The 22944-nt window shown below is 38.6% G+C and overlaps 4 protein-coding genes across 11 annotated transcripts in view; 2 read left to right on the top strand and 2 right to left on the bottom strand.

Moving 5' to 3' along the window:
- Positions 1–2174, top strand: part of LOC126777157 (ubiquitin carboxyl-terminal hydrolase 20) — a 30102-nt gene extending 27928 nt beyond the window's left edge. Inside the window, exon 21 of the mRNA XM_050500090.1 lies at positions 89–2174. Within this exon, the coding sequence (XP_050356047.1) occupies positions 89–667 (579 nt within the window). The 3' untranslated portion in view covers positions 668–2174. The remainder of the gene's footprint in view (positions 1–88) is intronic.
- A 166-nt stretch (positions 2175–2340) lies between these two features.
- LOC126777195 (zinc finger protein PLAG1-like) lies at positions 2341–6825 on the bottom strand. The gene has a single exon (XM_050500164.1). It carries the CDS (start codon positions 6476–6478, stop codon positions 4943–4945), a length of 1536 nt encoding a protein of 511 aa, XP_050356121.1. The 5' UTR covers positions 6479–6825; the 3' UTR covers positions 2341–4942.
- A 419-nt stretch (positions 6826–7244) lies between these two features.
- LOC126777276 (elongin-C) lies at positions 7245–10047 on the top strand. Of its 2 annotated transcripts, none has more exons than XM_050500285.1 (4): positions 7245–7406; positions 8119–8207; positions 9477–9669; positions 9866–10047. In XM_050500285.1, the coding sequence occupies exons 2-4, from the start codon at positions 8123–8125 to the stop codon at positions 10005–10007; spliced, it is 420 nt and encodes a 139-aa protein (XP_050356242.1). In that variant the 5' UTR covers positions 7245–7406; positions 8119–8122; the 3' UTR covers positions 10008–10047. The 2 variants fall into 2 exon arrangements, with proteins under 2 accessions (XP_050356242.1, XP_050356241.1); XM_050500284.1 differs by having other exon boundaries at positions 8119–8213.
- Positions 10048–16176: 6129 nt separating this feature from the next.
- Positions 16177–22944, bottom strand: part of LOC126777150 (focal adhesion kinase 1) — a 168481-nt gene continuing 161713 nt past the window's right edge. For 6 of the 7 annotated variants that reach the window (XM_050500070.1, XM_050500068.1, XM_050500071.1 and 3 more), the window contains 8 exons: positions 22773–22903; positions 22532–22647; positions 20699–20815; positions 19747–19855; positions 19491–19564; positions 18844–19052; positions 18427–18537; positions 16177–18264 (listed from right to left, as the gene is read on the bottom strand). In XM_050500070.1, the coding sequence (XP_050356027.1) occupies positions 17679–18264; positions 18427–18537; positions 18844–19052; positions 19491–19564; positions 19747–19855; positions 20699–20815; positions 22532–22647; positions 22773–22903 (1453 nt within the window). In that variant the 3' untranslated portion in view covers positions 16177–17678. Of the gene's footprint in view, positions 18265–18426; positions 18538–18843; positions 19053–19490; positions 19565–19746; positions 19856–20698; positions 20816–21667; positions 22211–22273; positions 22648–22772; positions 22904–22944 lie in introns of all 7 variants that reach the window. The other variant, XM_050500072.1, reaches the window with a different exon arrangement.

The raw sequence follows: 22944 nt of genomic DNA, 5'->3' as shown, positions 1-22944 counted from the left end.
CTCGTATTTAGTGCCTCTCTATCCATTCTTATTGAAACAAATGTTATACATGTCAACACTAGTCCACAAAAAACGTTTCGTATTCCAGGAAATCGACGGCAATGTGACTTTCGTATTGAAAGCGGGCTCCGACCACGCACAGCTCAGCGAGGAGCTGTGGCGGTTCTTCACCGACATCTACGGCGGAGGGCCCGAGGTGCGGCTGTCCGCGCCCCCCGCCGTCGCTCCCGCGCCCGCCGCCGCCCGGGCGCTCGCCCGGAACTACTCCGAGTCCGACCGGGAGGACTACTGCAACAAATCCACCTCCGAGGTCAACATCAGGGACTCAGTGCAGGGCGAGCTGCAGAAGAATCAGTCCCTGCAGAATATCAACCGCAGATACAAAAAGGCAGATTCCGACGAGGAGATTACGTACCGGCATTTCCAGTACAAGCGGCATGAGCCGAACGGAAACTACGACTCGGACGAGGAGATGGATGTGAGCCCCGTGAGGATGGAGAACGGAGTGGACAGCTCGGACCACGACGCCAACGACAACCCCGTGCTCACGAGGAAGACCGACCGGTCGACGGATACGGAACTGCCAAACTTAGATAGTATATCGCTCAGAAATAAACCCTCGAAAGCGGGGAAAGTGAGAAAAATCAAAAGACGGACAGTGAAATGATTCTTTCTAGCTTTCCAGTTCGTTCACAGGCTGATGCAGAGGGCGACGGGCGCCGCGGGCACTTCTGAACATTCCTACAACGGTGACTGGTGTTAACACGTGCATTTATTAGGTTCCATTCGACCTAAAACATTGCTACTTCGACTAACGCGGAAAAGTTTTAATATTTTTTTATAGACATACTCCTATCCTGCGGCCTCGCATTCCCGGGGGGTTAGTGTTTAGTACAATTTTAGTTCAAATTCAGATTTAGACTCTTAGGTACCTAATTCCGTATTGTTCGGATTAATCTGTAATATTTACAATTGAATGTATGTCTGTCTAAATAACTATCGAATGTTACACATCATGTAAAAAAATCATATTTGTAATGTATATTCTACACCTGCATTTCTTCGTATGCATTAAACCATGGGTTGGGTATTTATTTTTGTTATTCCTGGTTCTAAGTCTATGTGTTATTTGTTAATGGATTGATCAGCAATAAAAATATATTTCAACTAAATACATTTAATTCATTCATTTAATTAAAAAATCGCCCCATTCTTAGTATTTGATTTCATGTTTCAAATGTTTAATTTAGTGGAAGGTAAAAAAAAAAACAAAACGATGTCCATAATATTTATTACAATGAAGACCATATTACATTGTGTTATTATAAAACAGGTACAATGTTTAGAATTATTTAATAGGCGTTCCTGCGAGGATAACTTCCGGTTCATATGTCCCTTTGTGTTAGTTAGTACTAATGTCAAACTACTTTCATTTTACAAGTAAAGTTAAGCTTAACGATTTCAACTTTATAATAAAAATTATTTTTATTTATAAATATTTAAATCGAATATGATTTGAAACTGTACCATGATTTTTTTTTTAAATATATTCTTAGTAAGTTTAACATTTAATAAAAATGCTTTAGTCGAAAAAAAGCGTAACAAAATAGATTTTTAGACTTTGTACATACATCGTAGATATCTAAAAATATTTTTTTTCTTTTGATATAATTCAAACAACTAGATTTTTTAAAGGCCCCTATGTTATATACCATAATTAGTCCAATATGTACCAAATTACGTATTCCTACGAATGAGTGACACATTTTGCTACGAGTAAAAAACCTACCTCATAACAATGATGCACATAGTTATAGGAAATTATTAACATTCAAAAATCGCTACTGAAAAGTATATTTTGTGATGATTATTCGAAAAAGGTTTTTATAGGAAAAAAATATGTTTTGTATTTTTTTTTCTTACTCGTAGTATTTTCGTTGCAGTTAACCGAACTTAAGCTTACATTTACATAAATAAAAAAAAAATATTCGAATTCTTACAATTTTAAACACAAAATAGAATTATGTAATTATTTGGTATTACACAACAATTTTCCAATTAAAAAAAATATATATATAAATACATATAATGAGTCAAACTCATTACCTGATTTAATAAAAACTGGGAAAGTAGAATAGTAACAATTAAATTATGCATAAAAATATTTTTAAAAAGAAATAAATTGAACACTTTGTGTTTCAAAAATAAAATAGATATACATTTTATCGTCTGTTGACTGCTGCTCAATAAATAAATGCCAATTTCTATGTACTCTAATATTTGATATTGAAGAACATCGGCAACAACAAATGATCATACAAGTCTTTGATATGTAAAAAAATTAAGGTATATTATTTATAATCTAGTTTTTTTTTTAATTAAATACAAAAATATATTGCATATATCGTTGTATATATCTGTATAAATACTAAACATAGTATATAAATCCTGTGCTATAATTACTATTTGTACTTAGAATGGATCTGCACCTAGTTTTTTATAAATATTAATTATTTATAAAAAATAATAATTACAAATGGGTAAATATCACTTGAGAAATTATTTTACCTATTTGTTAAAAACGCTGCTTTTGTATGACTAGTGGCTTAAGACTGATGTAGATGACAAAACTAATTGATATCATTATTAATCTTTAAAATTTTCAATGGATGCAACAACGAACATTTTATTATTGTCACTTGTTTGAGGAAAGTTAGTAAATTTTTCTTGTCTATCTAAATTGTTATCTTTGTATATGTACATTTGCAATAATACTATGATTTTCGATTGATATTCTAAATTAGGCTGTATTGTAATGTATTTAAGTATATTACTAGTTGGTATTTTGTTCTATACTTATTATACACCTCAAAACACTGAACATCTTTTGCTTTTAATATAATATGAACACAGAATAATATAAACATTTACCAAAATATGTTTGGAATGACCCTACATAATGAAAGAAAATTAATAATTTTTTTTTTGTTCTTTGATTTTTTTACATTTGTTATATTAAATCTACATGTCTCTGATTAGAATCGATGTAATGTACTCGGCTTTATTTAAAAATATAATCAAAGACAAATTCTAATTAATTACAACAAGCAAAATGATACATAATTAAAATGTTTTAATAATAAAGATTTCGATATTGCAGCACACACTAACATTAATCATTAACACAACAAGAATTATGTTAAGTGTAAACCAGCCCTAGGTTGCATGTATTTCTCAAAAAGAAAAAAAAACTAACATTCTCTTTTCTCACTAACCTAATATAGTATTTAAATTTCTAGACGTAAGAATAAGTTTCAATTGAGGTAGATTAAATTTTTTACAGTCCTATTAACCTAAAAGATTAGAAATATTTACACATTCTATAATATGAAGCGTGTACAACATTGGATTCTTCTTGTTTTTTTTCTTGCTGTTACTAGACGCCCAACATCGATAAAGAATATTAATAATTATATAATTATACAATTAAACTTCACACTGCGATTTTTTTTAATTGTAACGATTTAAAAATATGTGTTATGAAATAATATGTCAGAATCATTAACAAATCAATTAATTTAAATGACTTAAAATCGGAAGATATATTTTTGTTTAAAAGTAATTTTAGCATTTCGAATTGTTAAAATTCGTGGTATTTTTTAACAGTTATCGCAGAGCAAAATATTCGTGAAAATGTATTTATTACTTATCTATACTACTCACGGATGTTATTTTTGCTTAAATTTTATTTTTAAAAGTAATAAAATTATACCGAAAATATCTTGTCGTAAAATTATTTCGACATAAAAAAATTACATAAAATCTTGAAGGAGATAGAATAAATGTAAGGCACCTAATAAAGCCAGTAACCCTTTCATTTCATTTCGATCGTACCAAGTCGTTTGAATTCCTACAACATTTTTTACAGACATCTTGACACACTCACCTAGTCTCAAAGTGAAACTTACTACAAATTACATAATTTGGCTCATACTCCTAAAAATATGCTGAGACTATTTTATACGTTTCTCTTTTTTCGTATAATACCAGTTTATTTTTATATTTAAAACATCAAAATAAATTTCTTTTGTTCATTTGAGCAAAAGATTTTTTTTTTATTATTTATCGTTTTTTGTCCAGAATTTAGGAATTTTGGCACATTTCTTTTCTATCGTCATTTAATATCAGTGTACTTCGTTCTGCTTTAAATCCAATTATTAATTGTCTTATATGCTAAGGAAACACACGGTGTTTCTGAGGTAAATTAATTGAATGTTGTTTGAAGAATTGTTCGAAACTAAACTGTAAAATAGAACAAAAATGATTCCAATATAATTAATTAGTCTCAATGGTATGTTTGATAATTGTTATTTATAATTGACAGATCTGATTTGAACCAACCATTATTTTTTAAGACTACTTCCAAAACAAGGAATATGCTCTTTGTAGTACTAGCTTCGCGTCGAAAAGCAGCACGCTTCTCTAAAACATATCATACAGCATACTGCTTTCAAGAGTCATAAACCTTCACAGAGATCCTGCTCACTTACTACACTGTCCTAAAAAACATTAAATCAGAACTAAGAAGACATGGACTACGCGCGCTGTTAACCTTCTTATTGCTTACAGAGTTGGTCCCATTTATACTCCATAAACTTCATACATAAGCGCTATAAATAAACAATTTACAATTCCGAAAGTACATACACGACTAGATAACATTCATGTAGAATTCGGAAACATTTTGGTATCCTGAGACAAATGCACAATTTGGCAAATTCCATCTGGATCGTGCACTATAAAAGTCCGAGAGAATGTCGTTACAAGATAACCACATCAGTAATGCACAATTCCAGATATTCTACAGCTTAGACCATCCTTACCTAATGAGGTAGTTCGGTGTTGATATAAGCTAAATGCAGCTAATACGGTGCGGGCGAGGCTAGTGCGGCGGCGGTGGGGGCGGAGGAGGCTTCGGACTCTGAGCCGTCTGGAAGGCCTGCGTGAATGCCGGCAACCGCTGCTGCACGCGACCTTCCTCACTTGCGAATGTAGGTTCACGTTCCTCTAGCAACCCTAACATCTGACTCGACAAACCCGATGGCCCCTCCCCTGGGTCTATTAATATTGATCGAACATTGCCAGGACCGAGCAAGTGCACATCCAATGGGTCGGAAATGGGCTGCGTCGGCAGGTATGGCAAGTCGGACGGCGTCTGAGGATAAGGCGGTGGGACCATATATACTACTGGATATTCGAGAATTTCACTGGGCGATGGTGGATTCTCTAATTTTATATCTAAAGGCTCCACTTTTATATCCAGGTCTGTCGGTATTTCTACAATTATATCAGATGCAGGCACCTCTGTCTGACACTCCTGTATCTCCTCTTTAGGAGTAACAGATTTCCAAATATCAAAATCGGCACTTTCTATTGGAAAATCAGTAAAAGTCTCCTCAAATGAAGAAGTTTCAGGAAGTGGGTCCTTTGAAGTACCTACAGCGGCTGACTTCCATGATTCATCTGGATGGGCATTTTTAACATGACGAACTAAGTGATCTTTACGTCCAAATTTTTGAGGGCAGTATGGACATAAAAAATCACGTCTACCTGTGTGAACAACAAGGTGTCTCCGTACATCTTTTGCTGTAAAAAATCTTCTGTCACAATGATCACAAGTAAACTTTTTATCAGTCTCACTCTTAGGTGTGCGACTCCCTGTATGAACTTTGAGATGATTCACTATATCTGGTTTTGTATTAAACACTTCATCACATATTTTACATTGTAAGTTACCTTCTTCTGCAGAGTGTAATGCAGAATGTTTACGATAGCTAAGCAGAGATGTATAAGATTTCCTACAATCTGGCCGCTCGCATTTAAAAAGTTTTTTAACAGGATTATGCACCCTTACATGATTAGTAAGATGATCTTTACGATTAAAAGTCTTGCCGCAAACAGTACAAGCAAAGGCTCTTGCCTCACTGTGTATGAGACTGTGGCGCACTAGTTTAAATTTAGAATTAAAACGCTTATCACACAATTCACATGAGAAGGGAAGCTCACCAGTATGGGACAAAACATGTTGGCTGAGCTTACCAGGGCTAGAGAATCGTTTGTCGCAGGTGGTGCAGACGTGTCGCTTGCTGCGGTCGCGGCGAGGGCGGCGCTCGGGCGCGGCGCCACTGCCACTGGCCTGGCTTGGCGCGCTTGAGCCACCGGCGCCGCCCACCGCACTGTCGGGCTTCTTGGGCGGCAGTGTGGGCACTCTACGAGCGAACTTGACGGTGCGAAAGGTGTGCTTGACGCTGCGGCCAGTGCCGCTACGAGCGACGTACTCCAGCTTCGTGGGCAGCTGTGAGGCGGGCGGCGCTATGAATGTCTTCTGCGGGGCGGCCGTGCGTTGGCCGCCCGTCTCCTCCGTGAACTGGGAACCGCTCTCCGCACCTTCTCTTGGGTTCGGTGGCGGACTGGCCATCTCGCGCACATTTTTAACGCTCTTGCCCTATATCTCCCTATGTTTATCACGCGTCGATGTAGTTTCGGCTCCGCGGTAACGCTGGTCCGTCGTGATGGCAGAAAACATTTCTGTCACATTGACGGTCTGGAAGCCCTTTTTCGTATTCGTGTCACATGGTTCTCGCGGAATTTCTGGAGTTTATCCTTGATTCCCGATTGCACTCGATTCGGACTAAGTTCTTCACAATTCTATTACAATGAAAATAGCGCAGAAGGTAAGAAATATTAAGTGAATTTGACTTTTTTTAAAGAAATACGTAGCGGTTGACATCGAAATGTCAAAATAATGAAATGAAGCCAAAAAGCCATGTCAAAAAAAATCCGCCGATTCGTCGTCGACGGCTCCTTGTTTAGTGATACCATTTTTTTTAAATAAAAAGTTAACATTCTTTATTATATCTACATTATATTTATTTTTAGTATATACTGCCAGAAATATTGTTATGTTAATTGAATAGTAGCTTAATCCTTATAGAAAATAGTTTAATAATTATATGATGTTATTTTAATTTAATAATAATTATTTTTATATTTTTCATGTCTTCGTTATATTATCTTTTTTTAAATAATAATATAATTGCTTGCTTAATTCATTTTCAGTTATTGTTTGAAATAAGTTTTAATTATATCCAAATATTTGATTTAATGATAACAAAATCAATTTGACTATACCTTTGGGTTATTTATAGCAATTATTAGCAAACTAACAAATAGCAACACATAATTCCTTTATGTCATATATAAAATTGTCAAATCTAATAACCTGAATCATTAGATGATTAAGTTTTATTTATAACAAATTAAGAATTACCTTTCTTTTAACACCAAAGTACTGTACTAAGTACTAGTTACCGATTTTTCAGTGAAGTAAATATAGTAAATAAAGGGTGAGTTTGTCTTGTATTTAAAAAAAAGGTTCCAAGTTACAATGTTTAGAAAAATGTTAAAAATAAATTCTCTGACAACTTATCCATATCAATCGTTAGACTATTCAAAAATGAGTAGTCTACACTTTTATTATTTTTTTATCTATTTAAATGAAGATATTGCAAAAGTATAATATTTATATTTTTCGTTTATTTTGAGTTAAGAATGCTATTGAATTGTAGAAGAATTAGGAAATTAATGGATATCAAAAAACAAACAAAGCCTAATGACATATTACTAGTTTACAATTTTATCAATATAATGTGATTCTTAAATAATGATATTTGTTTTGGGGCCAGATAAACAATATGGGGGCAAAGGTGAACTCTAGCAGTTAACATGATATGTTGTTTTAGAACTTTTTTTCTGTATAGAAAGTCCTCAAGTCAATCTAAAATTTTAATTAATTTTTTTCAAATTATTGGTACAAAACATATAATGTAAGTTAGATGAATAATTCTAATAAACATTTTTAAAATAATAACATAGATTTTTTTTTATGGAAGCTTTAGCTACCTAAGAAGCTTAACCTTTAGCTACCTAATTGTATTAGCCACCTGTGATGTTTTGCCATAGAATAACAGTTCAGTATGTTATGGTCGACTACTAGTAAGAAATAAAAGTTTCTAATTATAATATACTAACAAAGTAGTTAATGTATTTTAATTTCAGAAGTATGTCTGATGTTGGATCAGCCCTGCCTTCAGCGGCACCTTCAGCCGCTAATGTAGGTGATGAGCAGAGGTCTAGTGCAGCTGTTGGTTCAGGTAATATTTTGTTTAATTTAAATAAAATTTTATTATTATAATAACGGTAATCTTAAAATTGTCAATTACTTATACTGTTTTTGTTTGGTGTGGGTTTTTTTACTGCATGGTATACCATTTTGTTTTCTCTTTATAATGTTATGCCTGTCAATATTCTTCTTATAATTGTTCTGCCTTATGAAATAATGTATTATGTGTTTATGATATAGTCAATATAATGTCAGATGTTTTAAAGTATTCTCACAGTCTAGGAGGCCCACCCATTCATTCTTACATATGAAATAGTTAAATACTTTATACACAATATATATTTTTTATATTGAAGTGGCTTTTCCAATCGCAGCGAAAAAGACATGAAAAAAATATACTAAGATTTGTTTATTTAAGGTATAAAAATAAAATATTTATGAAGTATGGAATAATGTTTTTCTGATTAGAAAAGTGCAGAACAATGTGTGATATTTAGGTTTTTTGTATCATGAATTGAACAACATTAAAAATACTTTTCATTCTAAAATTAATAAGTGATATATAATTTTAATTCCTAAACTGTAATACACAAGTAGTATTATAATTTCTTACCCAATCGATGATATGTCATCCTCCCAGAGCCAGATGGATCCAACCAGAGCCAGTACAACCATGACAATTTACTATTAAGAGGAGGATTTGTAACTTCCTTCAGCTAATTATGATCCAATACTGCACATGTTTCCAGGTTTCATGTTCACAGTGTTTCCAAGAGTATTAAACTCCTGGTCTCCGTATCCCACCAGTTGAGTATTATTTAGGCAACCAACGAGGCAGTCAACCTTGTTTGGTCTAGTGGCTAGATATAAGGCCTGGGTTCAATTCCTAGGTCGGGCCAATAAAAAGTTATTGGGTTTTTCTGTCAGAAAATTCCCAGTAGTAGTCTAAAAGTTGGAACTATGTACACTCCTGTGTCTCGGAAAGCACGTAAAGTCTTTGGTCCTGCGCCTGAACTCTTTCCGGTTATGTCTGATAGCCGTCCTATCGGATTATGAGAGTTAGGGAATAGAGAGTGCACCTGTGTTTACGCACACACTTGGGCACTATAATACGTCCTGTGCAGTTGGCTAATCTCTCTTCAGATTGGCCGAGTATTATTTAATTGTTAACAGGCTATTTGGTTAATTTCAGTGGAGTCCCAAGTTTGTCTGCTAATTAAATGTAAGCTTTAACATTAGTCATTAAATATAAATAACGCTCTATGATTGACTTCTGAGTTTTATATGTCAACAGGCACAGAGGAGAAAGTGTATGGAGGTTGCGAAGGACCAGATGCTATGTATGTAAAGCTAGTGTCATCAGATGGACACGAGTTCATTGTGAAACGGGAGCATGCTCTCACATCTGGTACTATTAAGGCCATGCTTAGTGGACCCGGCCAGTTCGCTGAAAATGAGGCCAATGAAGTCAACTTCAGAGAGATACCGTGAGTACAGAGTATTAATTTAATTTCATGCATAAGGGACAAAATGTAAATAAACTCGTTCTATTTTTTCTAATTTTTTTTTTCATGGATGATTTCACAAATTAATGCAGCATCACAAGAAATATATATAGTTTTTACAATAAATAAATACGTAGTATTTTTATAAAATGGTTTAAAACATATTTTCTGTGTCCAGGTCGCACGTCTTACAAAAGGTGTGCATGTACTTTACATACAAGGTTCGCTACACAAACTCCTCAACAGAGATTCCGGAATTCCCCATCGCTCCAGAAATCGCTCTCGAACTGCTCATGGCTGCTAATTTCCTCGACTGTTAATTCATGTAGCATCGGAATAAAGTTATATGTCTTTTTTTAAGTGGCCTATTTATTTAAGTTTTGGTTCAACATTATAGAATATTAGTCTCCCTGGTAAAGATTTAAAATAATGTTTAATATCAGCATAAAAATAAATAAATAATAGAAATGATAAAAACAATAATTTTAGTTTCAAATTAATATTTTACTTAATATCAATTATGTGCTAATTAGTTGCCACTTGTATCTGATATTAAAAAATATTTTACCATAGATAAATAAATTATTTTAATTTGGGGTTTTGTGTATTTAAATAATAATTCCTCAATTGATGGTATAAAGTTTTACACAAAACCTACAGTTTGGTAACTGTATTAAAACTTACTCAGATTATAATTATCAAATTACATTCAAAGAAAACCGTTAACCGATATTAATTCAAGTTAGAAAAAATACATTTTAAGGCAACCTAAGTAAATAAATTGGTTTTATACTAACAGTTTTTTTTTTTTGCGTAAATGTTTATTTTAATCCCCTGTGAATGTACACAAGTACTATTTTAATAAAAATATATAAATATTGAGTTAAAATATTTATATATTTGTCTCTTGTGTCATCTTAAAGTGTTGCATTTTTTGGAGGCTCATTTTTATTTTTAACCGTCTTCAAGTAACGAAACATGTTTAATATAATATAATAACTCGTATTGTTATTGTGATTATTAATTATTTTTAATAGCGCTTTAATCAGTCTTAGAATAATTACATAGTGAAGCTAGATATGGGCTGATATTTTAATAATCGTAATATGTCAAGTTCTCAACATGTATTAGTTTTACAAAGTGTTTACTCCTAAACTAAATTTCAATTGTTATTTACAATAAATAACGTATAACTTAGGGGCGTTAGTATTTTTTGTTTATATTAATAATAATTCGTAGTGAACATTTGTTTTGTATTTCTCGCAATGTGCTTGATTTTATAGTTTTTATTAAAGTAGAAGTGAAAAAAAATGTCTTTTATTTTTAAATAATATATTATCCTATTATTAATACGAGACGTAATTCAGAAGCTACCATTGGCAATGGCTTGTTAGTGATGGATAAGAAGGCCACGAATCAGTGCTGCCAACATTTCGAAATTTTACAACAAATAGCAGAAAACATTAAATTTGTCAGGTTAAAACGATTTACTAATATATCTTAGATTTACTGTCTACGAGAAAGAAAAAAATGAACGCATGAATAAAATTATTTCTCCATAATATCACAACGCGTATCAACTAAGAATAATATCAAATCTTAGGAGACTAGTGCCTAAAGAAGGTAGATCCTATACATCAGGTCACCAGGCCCTCAACCCTCAATGAATACAAGACTTATAATATATAGGTAGGTGAACTAAATAAAATGCTCACTGTAAAATTGTGTAAGTATGTATGTGTGCTTGTTTGTTTATGTGAGTGCGTGCGTATTTGATGTGTAACGTTTGCGTCATAGTTTTGTGCTGGTATAGTCAGTAAATTCTTTGTAGTCTCGTACGTAAGGTTCATAAGCCAATCTTAAAAAAATAATATTATTAAGTTTGTATATATTTAAGATTATATTATATAGAACACTGCCTAAAAAATTTGGAAATTTATGAATTCATTTTGTCATATATTTATATATGTGGTATTACATTTTCGGTGATCTACCAGTTTATGAAACCGTTGTATTAGTATTAGTCTATCGATAAATGTGCGGTCGCAGTGTGAGGATCTGCGGTTTCTCTTCACTTTGTCGGCTAAACACCCGTCCGTTTTCAGTCCAAACAAAAACGTAGTTTTCAGTTTTTGCAAAGTCAAATAATGCAAATAATCGACGATTTTTTGGGGTAAAATGCTCCAATATATAAATAGGAACAGCAGGCAGTCCAAGGCTTGGGGAGTGAAGTTTATTTGGCTTCTTTTTCAAATAGAGGTTTTTATAAGTTCTTAGTATATTTTGTTTTAGGAGAGTGTTTGACAATTCGATGACAATTGTACCCGAGTTCTTATTTAATCGGTACTTGATTAGTATCAAGTTCATCAAGGGATAGTTCCCTCACCAATAAAAAAATGATAGAAAACAGTAAATCTCCAGTCCAGTCCGGCTGAAACAATTTACTAATATATTTTAGATTTACTGTTCACGAGAAAGAAAGAGAAGATCATTTGCATATTTTTTTTATTTACTTGAACCGGAGTAATGGCCAATACGAACCGACGGTAAAACTGTCTTACATAATTAACAACTTTAGCTCTGTGTTTGTCAAATAATATCTGCGTGCTGTAAAAGATCACGATAGTGTAAAAACAGTAAAAAATAGGAGTAAAATAGATATGATTTTTTTTTATTCCAATAAGATTTTTTTATTTAACAGTAAAAGTGGATATTAAATGTCAATAAGTGTCAATTATCAAATCGATAATCAAATTTTACCCTAACTGCACTAGTTTTATTAAACTGCCCAGTAAATATTATAATGTCATGTCATATTATAATTTTGTGTAGGAATATAGGAGGGAAATTGTTAGAAATATCTTCCGACGGGGCGTGGCCTAGCGGCGCGACTTGATCACGTGATGATCTTCGTGGTGGGGAATTGCCCTGCCGAGCTCATCGGCCAGCCGGGCTGGCTTTAGACACATCTGCTTGGACTCTCGGTGGTGACGGATATCTCCTAAATAATATTCCAGTTGCTCAGTTTTGATTCCTTTGTTCTATTTGTGTTTATTGTTGTATAGTTGTTTTGATTTATCTCTTTTTAAAAACCTACTTCTATCTTGATTTCTAAGATCAGAAGTGGGATCGGAACCTCATGTGTTCTGATACGCTTAGCTTCCTGAAATAGGACCGTTGGCTATGCAAATTAAACTAAAGCAGTTACGATTTATTTTACTACCATACGAAAGTATTATTATTTAGTGAGTGAAGAAAGTTGTGGTAACGTATGAAAAAGATCTGGTGAGTACGTTCCAATTTATTTAAAAGCGATACATAGAGTCTTGCTGTGTGTCGTACTTTACAAGTTTCTTAGTAACTACAATTTAACGCGTACCGCCTACAATGCGATGATTTCTTTATTTACCTACCCTGCTTTGGATTAGTATTAATTAGCAGTGATCTTGTGCAATGATAACTAAGAAAATTGCCTAATAACGGTCTCATGACCGTGCCTCATGTTCCAGAATTCGATTAACGTCGTTGAAAGAATAAACCGTTCACCTCCACGAGGGAAGCTGCCGCAGACCGCGGTTTGTGATCGTGACTTTAGTGGAGCATCGGGACTCTACGGCATTATCTTCACCAAGGCGTTTCGTGAGTGCCGCCACGAACTACGGTGCTGATGCGACCGATCGTATCATTGATACGATACGATCTATCAATACTACGGTGAGATCCAACCAATATTTTTATATTTCTAATTTCGACATTGATATTGGGTGTGAGGAGGTAGATCGTGCTAAAATTTTGTCAGTGGAGTGATAATTAGTGTTGGTCTCGCATTGGTAATTGTGTTCTAAAGCGTGTATTTCGCTTTTCGATTAAGATTACAAGGAAAAGACTGTAATGGTCTTACTAGTCAGTCTTTAGCGTTGACGGTTTGTCAAGTCACTGTTAGTGGATAATTTTCATTAGCCACTGCTAACGAATACGTTAATATTGTGTCCCAAGTTACTTAAGGCTGATAGATGTGTGGGTTTTTCTATTAATTAAAAGAAGTGCCTTTTTAGCCATCAATATAGAAAGCTTAGGTTGCACTATCAGTCAAGGTCAGGTACAGCCGAGCGAACAGAAAGTAAGGGGGCCTAGTTGAATATTTAGGCATGCATCATGCCGTATCAATAATCACTTCAAAGCTGTGCGAGAGGCGCAAAGGCAACGTGCATTAGAGCATCTAGAAAGGAATCTGCACAGACGGAATACACTGTTAATGCAAACCGGGAGCGTCCTCCAACATTTGATATTCATTCATTTGTATTTGTTATTTAACAGGCACACGCTACTGGCAAGCTTAATTCAGGCATGCGTGGGCCCTATCATGGGGTCAAGATGCTTCCCAATGGTCGGTACGAGCTGCAGCTACTGGCTGGCTCGTATGGCGCAGTACGTGGCGAGCGACGCATTGATGTCTGCGTCGTGCAACCTCCATCCGCGGCCGGACGGAGCGGTCGAGTGTTGGAGCCGACGCGCGTTCCTAGATATAGTGCTGAGCGCAGTCAACCGGGAAGTTAGACTCGTGTATGCGAGGACCTTACCGGGTGGTGAAGATACTTCCACGCGGTCGCTGTGAGCTGCGGCTGCTGGCTGGCTCGTGTTGCGGGTCGACTCGGGCGGCTGCGGAATGTATTGTTCCGTGGCGTGGGGAATGGACCCCTGATGTTTGTGCTGCTTTCTTTGATGCCTCGGGGCTAAAGTAAGGCAAATTTAATAAGTTGATACGGTGAGCTGTGTTGTCCTGGTGTCCGTGAGTGGCAGCCAGAGTGTCACGCAGGTGACTTTCGTGTTGTTTACCTGATACCCTTGAGGGGTAGTCAGAACGTCACCTAGGTGACCATGTGTGTGTTTACCTGGTACCCTTGCGGGGCAGCAAGAACGTCACGGAGGTGGCCTTGTGTGTGTTGTCCTGATACTTCTCAATGCGGAGGTTTATCAGAGGGCCTCGGAAGTGGCTTCTTGATTTGTTGTTACTTATGTGTTGTCCTGGCGGAAGCCAGAGGGCCACTTTCGAGAGCTTCTTGTTTTACTGTTGCTCATACTATGTTTGCCGACATCGTTCATGAGTAGAGCTCCTCATTGACGACGCCTTCTTGCTTTGGTTACCCTTTGTAAGGGGATTGCTTGAGTGCACGCTTGCGGTCCGTTTGCATTGAGTATCCAAAGCCAAAATAATACATCTCTACAATGTTGTTTTAACATTTCAGAAGAGAATGATGTTGATGAGGAACCATCAAGTGAGGATGGACTACTAAGAGAGCATCAGACATGCTATCCTTGTGTGTTCGACAACTTGACTTTGTGGGTCAGTTGTCTTGGAGCAGGTTTCATGTAAAATAAAAAGAGAGCTTAGCTTATGATAGCTATCAGCGTCGACAGCATTGTTGATTCGCAATATGCAGAAAAATCTGTGGTTTTATTTTCATGTTACAGATGTTAAAAATTAAAAACACAGATACGTTTTGATGTCTTTGTACTTTACCCCTAAAAAGGTAGTGTGGTCAGGAGTGACCGAGTGGAACAAGGTATTCTCGTGGATATTTTATTGCAGATTAACCGTCACACTGGGACGTGTGCAAGTAGGAAGGTCGTGTCGCAATCGTATCATCTCTGGAACGCTAGCGCCATCTGTCGGCGCTCGACGGAGTCAATGATTCACCGTCTGAGCGGCGCATACGGCACTTCTGGTGCAGCGGCCGGCCGGTGCGGTCGAGTGTTGGAGCCGGCGCGCGTTCTTGGATGTAGTGCTGAGTGATTGAACATTGAAGACACAGATACTGAAGAAGAGGAATTAACTGCCGGTGTCGGCCTGCGTCCCGGTGTTGTACAGCCTGTGGAAGAGATCGAGCCGCAACAAGGACCCTCAGGAATACAGAGATTCTCAGAACTAGCTGCCTCCACTGTGAACGAAGAAAATCCCCTGCTCTCCGTCCCAATCGTGGAAACGGATCGTGACAGTTGAAAATAAAGAAGCCCGGGGACGGTCTTCTGTCAGGAAAGGCCGTGTAGGAATGTAGGAGAGAAATTGTTAGAAATGTCTTCCGACGGGGCGTGGCCTAGCGGCGCGACTTGATCACGTGATGATCATCGTGGTGAGGAAATGCCCTGCCGAGCTCATCGGCCAGCCGGGCTGGCTTTAGACACATCTGCTTGGACTCTCGATGGTGACGGATATCTCCTAAATAATATTCCTGTTGCTCAGTTTTGATTCCTTTGTTCTATTTGTGTTTATTGTTGTATAGTTGTTTTGATTTATCTCTTTTTAAAAACCTATTTCTATCTTGATTTCTAAGATTTGATATAATTAATTATGATCAGTACAACACAATCTAAAATGCCGCCATCACGTAGCTTTTCAGTGTTGCCATTTTATTTAAACATATGGATATTTCAAATATATTTAATGTTTCATGTTCAGGGATTAAGTTAAAAATAAAACACATATTTTGACCTGTCCTTTATTCAGTTTAATGCATAAACAAAATCCGGTCCACGTTATATAGGATATTTGTAAAATAATCTCGACCAGCTCACGACTACGATACAGGGACTAAGAGCTTGTTTACAATATCATATACTTTGGAATGACATCCTGCTTACTCTAAACACATTATAAAACAACTTTACAAATTAAACCGAGAAGATTCATCAATAAATAAATTCTGATACAATTGTACAACTAATCAAATAAATGAATCTAACTCTACAAAATTCCGTCTGAGATCTACGCTTATAATAAAACTTTGGATAAAAGTTAAAATAATTATGGACAATCGATTTGTTTTGTACATTTTTACAAAGAAAAATATATTCATTTCAGTTAAAATACTGAGTACGAATTTGTCGAGAAAATAAATGCAATGTTGTGACAGATTACGCACCTTAAATAATAATATACATTTTTTTTTAATACAGTAACATTACAAAATAATACTATAATATATTATAATCATAAAACGATGTTTAATATTTATTGTTCTGAGGCAGTTTTATAATCATTATCAATAACATATGAGTGGTTTGGATCGCAATAGAATTAAATTTGACGTCCCACAAATATTACAGAACAACAGCTGTCATATTGACAGTTGAAGGTATAATTCCGTGGATAACACTTTTATTTTAAGGTATTAAATTAATGTTTATTGGCAATGTTTATAACAAATCAATTTTAATATGTTATAGAATGAATAATTATGTTCACGAGGTCTAATATGAAAAGTGGGATATATTGTAAATGAATAATATACACATAGTTCTGTATTATATAGATATGTAGACCAACAATGTATGAAGCGTCATGGATAATACGATTATAAATTTAACTTGAAGCGAAACAATGCCGATGATATGTTACGTTTATTATAGGTTTTCTAACCAAATTTAATTGTTTAATAGTTTTGAAATTTAAAAAAAACAAGTCTAATTTGACTTTTAACAGTTGTAAATAAATTTTCATTTTTAAATGATCTGTTCACAGACAACAAAAATAAAAAAAATGGTTTTATGTTTGGTTTCGAAAATTTAGGTATCTTATTAAACTGTGTGATAGATAACCTGTTAAATCGAATCACACCGTCGAGATACGAAAACATTTAAATTACATAAACTCCGAATGTCCAATAAATGAATCATAGTTTATATAACAGTACACATACACGTATAGTCGAGGAGTAAATTTTCGCTAAATCATAAAATCCACAACATTCGCTAAGACATTGAGCAAACGAGAGATTGTCTTTATGAAGCTTCTAAATAGATCTAAAGTAAAAAATCTTAAGCGGCATTGTATACTTCAGTATAAAGTAAACCCATTGATTATTATCTGTAAGTACTAGTCACTATGCGTTATAGCCTCGCAACAGTAAAGCTTCCGACCTTCCGAGGAGACACCGTCAAACAAACTGGCACTACAAGCGAACTAAAATCGATCCCTCCGCTCACCGGCCGCCTCAGCCCCGGTCGCCGGGAGCGACGTTTTGATCGATCGGGACCGGCTTCTTGCCGACCGGGTACATCGGCGACTCGATCTTGCCCGATATCGCCTGGACGCGACTCTTGACCGACTCCAGAGGCGCCAGGTCGACCTTGGACTCGTCGCACGACTGCGAGTGCTGGAAGGGCACGCCCTCGTTCCCGTACACGTGCTGCGGTTCCCGGACGTTGCCGTACAGGTTGTAGTTGTGGATCAGCGTCGACACCCGGTTGGAGGCGGCCGGCAGACTGCTGTGCTCCTTGGGCGCCGGATCGGAGGGCTCGAGCCGGCTCGGAGCGACGGTGACGGGCCGATCGATTCGAAAGTCCGGTCGCGGAGGCTCCTCGGCGACCTCAGGGTTCTGCGGCGTGAGCGTTCGACACTGCGGCGCGTACACCTGGTTCTGCGAGCTAAGGGTCTGGTTGCGTGGGGCACAGGCCGGGGCTTCGTCGGCGAGAGCGGCGCGCCAATCCACGTGCGGGTGTCTTTCGCGGATGCAGTCCACCACGTCCAGAAGGTTCTTGGCGTCCATGGCCAGCACGTGCGCCGCTGCGAGCATGCTCCTGAGTAGACGATAGTTCGCATAAATTTATTCGTGTCCAGCGCGCGTGCGATGATATGGATTAGTGTATATTATAACATATAGGGCATATAAAATAAGGTGCATTGTATATTGATTTTGCAAGTAGTTGGTAGCATAAAAACAAAGTTATCGCATGTCTCACTTGGTGTAGTCGTGTTGCAGCGTGGTCCGGCCGTAGTGTATGGCGAGCCGCATGGCCTCCACGAGCGCCGCCATGTCCTTGCTCAGCACCTGGTGGGCCATCTCCACCTCCCTGTATTACAGATATTCCATGTTATACTCATTAAAAAACAATCGCTTTTATAAAATGCTACGCATGTGTTGATTTATGGACTTTTACAGTTAGTGTATGTTAACGATAAATAATAGGAAGAGTGAAAATGAGATTTAAAAAAAAAAATTCAAATGTCTCCCCGGGCGTCACTTAATGGGTTCGGTAGCACCCGTTGCGGTAATTTCACGGAAATTTCTATAGCATTTTTCGTCCTTAAGCGGCCGTCCTCGACGGCAGGCATGCGACTCGGGGGGGGGGGCTTCCTGCGAGGGGCGGGAGAGGTACCTCTGCGCGGCGGGCGGGTAGAGCGCGACGAGCGCGTCGACGAGCGCGCAGAGCGCGCGCAGCTGCGTGCCCACGGCGCGCACGGCGCCGAGCAGCGCGTCGGGCGGCGCGGGCCCGCCCGCCGCGCCCGCCGCGCCCGCCGCGCCCGCCAGCCGCATGACGCGCCGCACCACCTCCGTCGTGCACGCGTACACCGGCTCCACCGCGCCCTGCCGCACGCACCACTCGGTTATTGCGTACATTTTTTACACAAATCCATAGTCAACAGATATTATTTAGTTCTTTAAGAACTTGATGATATGTATATATACACAAATAAATATATATATATATATATACATACTGTTTTCAAAACTCAAATGCACCAGCTAAATGAATTTATAAATTTGAATTTGGAATTCTTAACCAAAGAGGAGATATTTGAGATCAAAGTGATCAGTACGACAAAACGCTAATTTCATATGTAAGGACCTAATATATACTTATATATATTTTACCTCCTCTTATCATTAGAATAGGCTACATCGCCCCACAAACGGAGCAACGTGTAGCGTTTCAAACGAGGTAACTTGTTTATTGCTTTTGCTAAACCTATTGCTTGTTATAGATTATACGACAGAAATGTAGCTGTGACTTATCCGAGTTACCTTATCTTCGCTGGGCGGTCTGTTTTCTTTGGATTTAACGGTGTTCGCCGGACTCGTCTCTGACGAATTCGTAGCTGGAATTAAAATAGTAAATCATTTCATAAAGTCGAAAGAATGTGATGGAGTTTTGACGCTTTAATGACCAAGTAAAACATTTCTCATCTCAAAAGCATATCTTTGAGAGGAGAGCGCCCAGCAGTGGTACATTTACAGGCGTATACCGCCGAGTGATTGTAACATAACTGTTGATATTTACCGGAATGTGGTTGACTAGTGGACTTCGTCTCCTGTGCGGCAGGCTGAGCGGCGTCTGCTTTCTCCCCGTCCGCGTCCGTCGGCGCGAGCTGGACGTTGGACAGACGTTTCTGGAAAAATATCAACAGCATTAAAGATATTTCATTCCCTACACTTCACACTGATACACATCCCCTTTTACAAGATTTTAGTTTAATGGGCAAATTGTTTAATAATGATTTAGCAAATTACACATAGCTAATGGTTGAGGCGTGTTTTTTTTTATAGATGATATAGATAGATAGAATGGGAAGGCGGACGAGCATATGGGCCACCTGATGGTAAGTGGTCACCAACGCTCTTAGACATTGGCATTGTAAGAAATGTCAACCATCGCTTACATATCCAATGCGCCACCAACCTTGGGAACTAAGATTTTATGTCCCTTGTGCCTGTAATTACACTGGCTCACTCACCCTTCAAACCGGAACACAACAATATCAAGTATTGCTGTTTTGCGGTAGAATATCTGATGAGTGGGTGGTACCTACCCACAGTACAAGCCCTACCACCAGTACAAAGCCCTACCACCAGTACAAAGCCCTACCACCAGTACAAAGCCCTACCACCAGTACAAAGCCCTACCACCAGTACAAAGCCCTACCACCAGTACAAAGCCCTACCACCAGTAAAAACTACCACCAGTTTAAACTTCAACATTTAAATTCAAACATTTTCATGACAATTTAGAAGCAATTAAGGAATTATAAAAATCGGTGTTACTTTTAGGGGTAGTAGTTACTATTTAAAAAAAAATCAAGTAGTTGATTTCCACACAAAATCCAGCAATAATTTAATCCAGGCATTTTTATTACGGTGTAATGGGCTTTACTTGTGACGTCCTATGGCTATCGTTGTATTAAAAATAAAAAACAGAGACACGTTTATAATTTAATTATAATAAAAAAAATTACCAAATTGTCCTCTTGCATTTGCAGCCATCGTCTGTCCTCCTCGCTCTGGTGTTGCTGTCTCGCCAGCTCCGCCAGTAGCCTCCTCTCGACTGCTTGCTCCGTATCGAACTCAGGACTCTAAGGTTATATATATAGAGCTCAATATCATTTAAATATTATTAAGAACTATCATTGTGGTTAGTAGGGCTGACACCATTTTCAAACAAATTAATATATATTTTTTAATTTATAAATAAACCTTAAATGGATATTTGTATGAGATAATGCTTTTGACAAATTAAATTTTAATTTACAAATATAAATAATAAATAAATAATAAGTAACAGTCTCAAGTTCCCGTGTTATTTTCATTCCAACTTTCCAATCCCTGACAAATAACCAACCACAAAGTTAGTTCTTAATAAATAAAAATGAAAGAACGTATTATATATATAATAATAACAAAAACCAGAATATCGACGAAGTGTAAACTAAAATAAAACGAATATATATGTGTAAAGCGAAAATTTAGAGCGATTACGTACATTTTCGTAAATAATTTCATAAATAAAAATATTAAAAATAAAACAAAACCAAGTCTACCGCAGATATACGCACACATACTCTGTAAAAAGAAAAAAATAACAGGCGCTTAACGAATAAGGACGGGAGGAACAAACGGATCGGGTCGAGGAACTTATGTACATGTTACGTCTGATCACACACCACTGCGCCTTCTGAGACTCCCTTGTTACATTCACGTTAGCTCCCACATTCGTCTCTAACGATTGTTATGGACCACTCCACTTCCGAAAGTGCACAGTCCGCTCGAACATACGAGCGAGGAGATATTTACAGTAGAAATCCAACAGTACCGATAACTGGGCATGCGCAAAAAAAAATTGAATCTATCTACAAACAAATCGAATGCAAAACAAAATTTCGAAAGGAATATGCCAATCATGCTCTCCGGTGCAATGCTGTAGTCACCTGCTGGGCGTCGGCCGCGACCAGCGGGCTGGCCGGCCGGACGTGGCTAGCTTTGGTCAGCTGAGACTGTGCCGGGCGGATCGGACAGCCGTACTGCACGGCCGTCACGACGCCCACCGGCACCGGGTAGGCGGCCGGGTGCGACGCCGCCATGCCGGCCGCGACCGGCCGGAACTGGCTCTTGGCGAGGCCCGCCTTCTGCGCGGCGATGGCGACGCAACTTTTAACATTGTCGCCGCCGAAGTCGTATATCTCCTCGACCAGCGCCGGCTCGGGCTGCTGCCGGATCTTGTTCAGCACGCTGGCGGCCAGCTGGGCGTTTATCGCTCCCTGCACCGAGAACTGACCTATGTCCTGGTCGCGCCTACTCCTCGGCGGGGGCGACGCGGGCACCGAGTGCTGGCGAGCGAAGGGGGCGACGGGGACCGGTGAGCCCCGGTGGGATAGGCTGCCTCTGTTGCGTTCGAGGGAGCCCATTCGGATCGGACCGCGTTCGACGATTCGGGGGCTACGTTCGAGGGAGCGGACCCGGCTGGGGTACGACTCGGGCTCCTTGTCGTCGGGCACCGGGGGGAGCAGCGGCGGGGGGAGCAGCGGCGCGGGTACCTCGCGGGGGTCCTCGGGGGAGGGCGCGCGGGGAGTGCCGGGCGTGCGGGGAGCGGGGTTGGCGCACAGGTTGTCGCAGCTGTCGGGCGCGGCCACGTGGCCGGCAAGCGTGGCGGGGGGCGAGGGGGCCAGGGGGTCGAGGCGGTGGAGCTGCGTGACGGGGATGGGGCGCGTGGCCAGCGGGGGCGAGGGCAGGGCGGGGGGGTCGGCGAGGGCGGGGTCGGGTTGCGCGAAGTCGACGGCGAGCGTGTTGAATACCGAGGCGGGCGTGGTGTAGGCGTGCGGGTCGGCGCGCGGGTTGTCGCGCAGCAGCTGCGCCAGCACCTGCGGGTTCTGCGCCACGATGTACGTCTGCGGCCCGCCACCCTCCGACGCTGCACGAAACATTTACGTCGTTAGCATTCATGTAACCGAATATTGCGGACAGTAAATTAATATATAATTTAGTTGAACATTTAACTATCATGCACACTATCGATATGTAAGAGAGCGTCGTCACCTCCAGTGAGGTTGGTGGCCGGTCTGGAGGGTTTGGGCGGCGGCTCGTCTCCCCACGAGGCGGCGGCCACTCTCCGGTTCTCCCGCCGCATGGTGTCCCATGCCGTGTTGCGCTCCTCCTGCAGGATCTCACTGGGGGAAAAGAGAACACGTTAACTATTGGTAAAGTGAGA

This window comes from Nymphalis io, chromosome 22 (genome assembly GCF_905147045.1).
Source record: "Nymphalis io chromosome 22, ilAglIoxx1.1, whole genome shotgun sequence".
In the NCBI taxonomy this organism is placed as follows: domain Eukaryota; kingdom Metazoa; phylum Arthropoda; class Insecta; order Lepidoptera; family Nymphalidae; genus Nymphalis; species Nymphalis io.
This window is presented reverse-complemented; position numbering and strand designations above follow the sequence as displayed.

Excerpts from the sequence above, each read along its gene's own strand:
- LOC126777195 (XM_050500164.1), bottom strand. The coding sequence starts at position 6,478 with ATGGCCAGTCCGCCACCGAACCCAAGAGAAGGTGCGGAGAGCGGTTCC.
- LOC126777276 (XM_050500284.1), top strand. The coding sequence starts at position 8,123 with ATGTCTGATGTTGGATCAGCCCTGCCTTCAGCGGCACCTTCAGCCGCT. Across the intron at positions 8,214-9,476 it reads TAGTGCAGCTGTTGGTTCAG|GCACAGAGGAGAAAGTGTAT; the intron begins GTAATATTTTGT and ends ATATGTCAACAG. Across the intron at positions 9,670-9,865 it reads GTCAACTTCAGAGAGATACC|GTCGCACGTCTTACAAAAGG; the intron begins GTGAGTACAGAG and ends TTCTGTGTCCAG.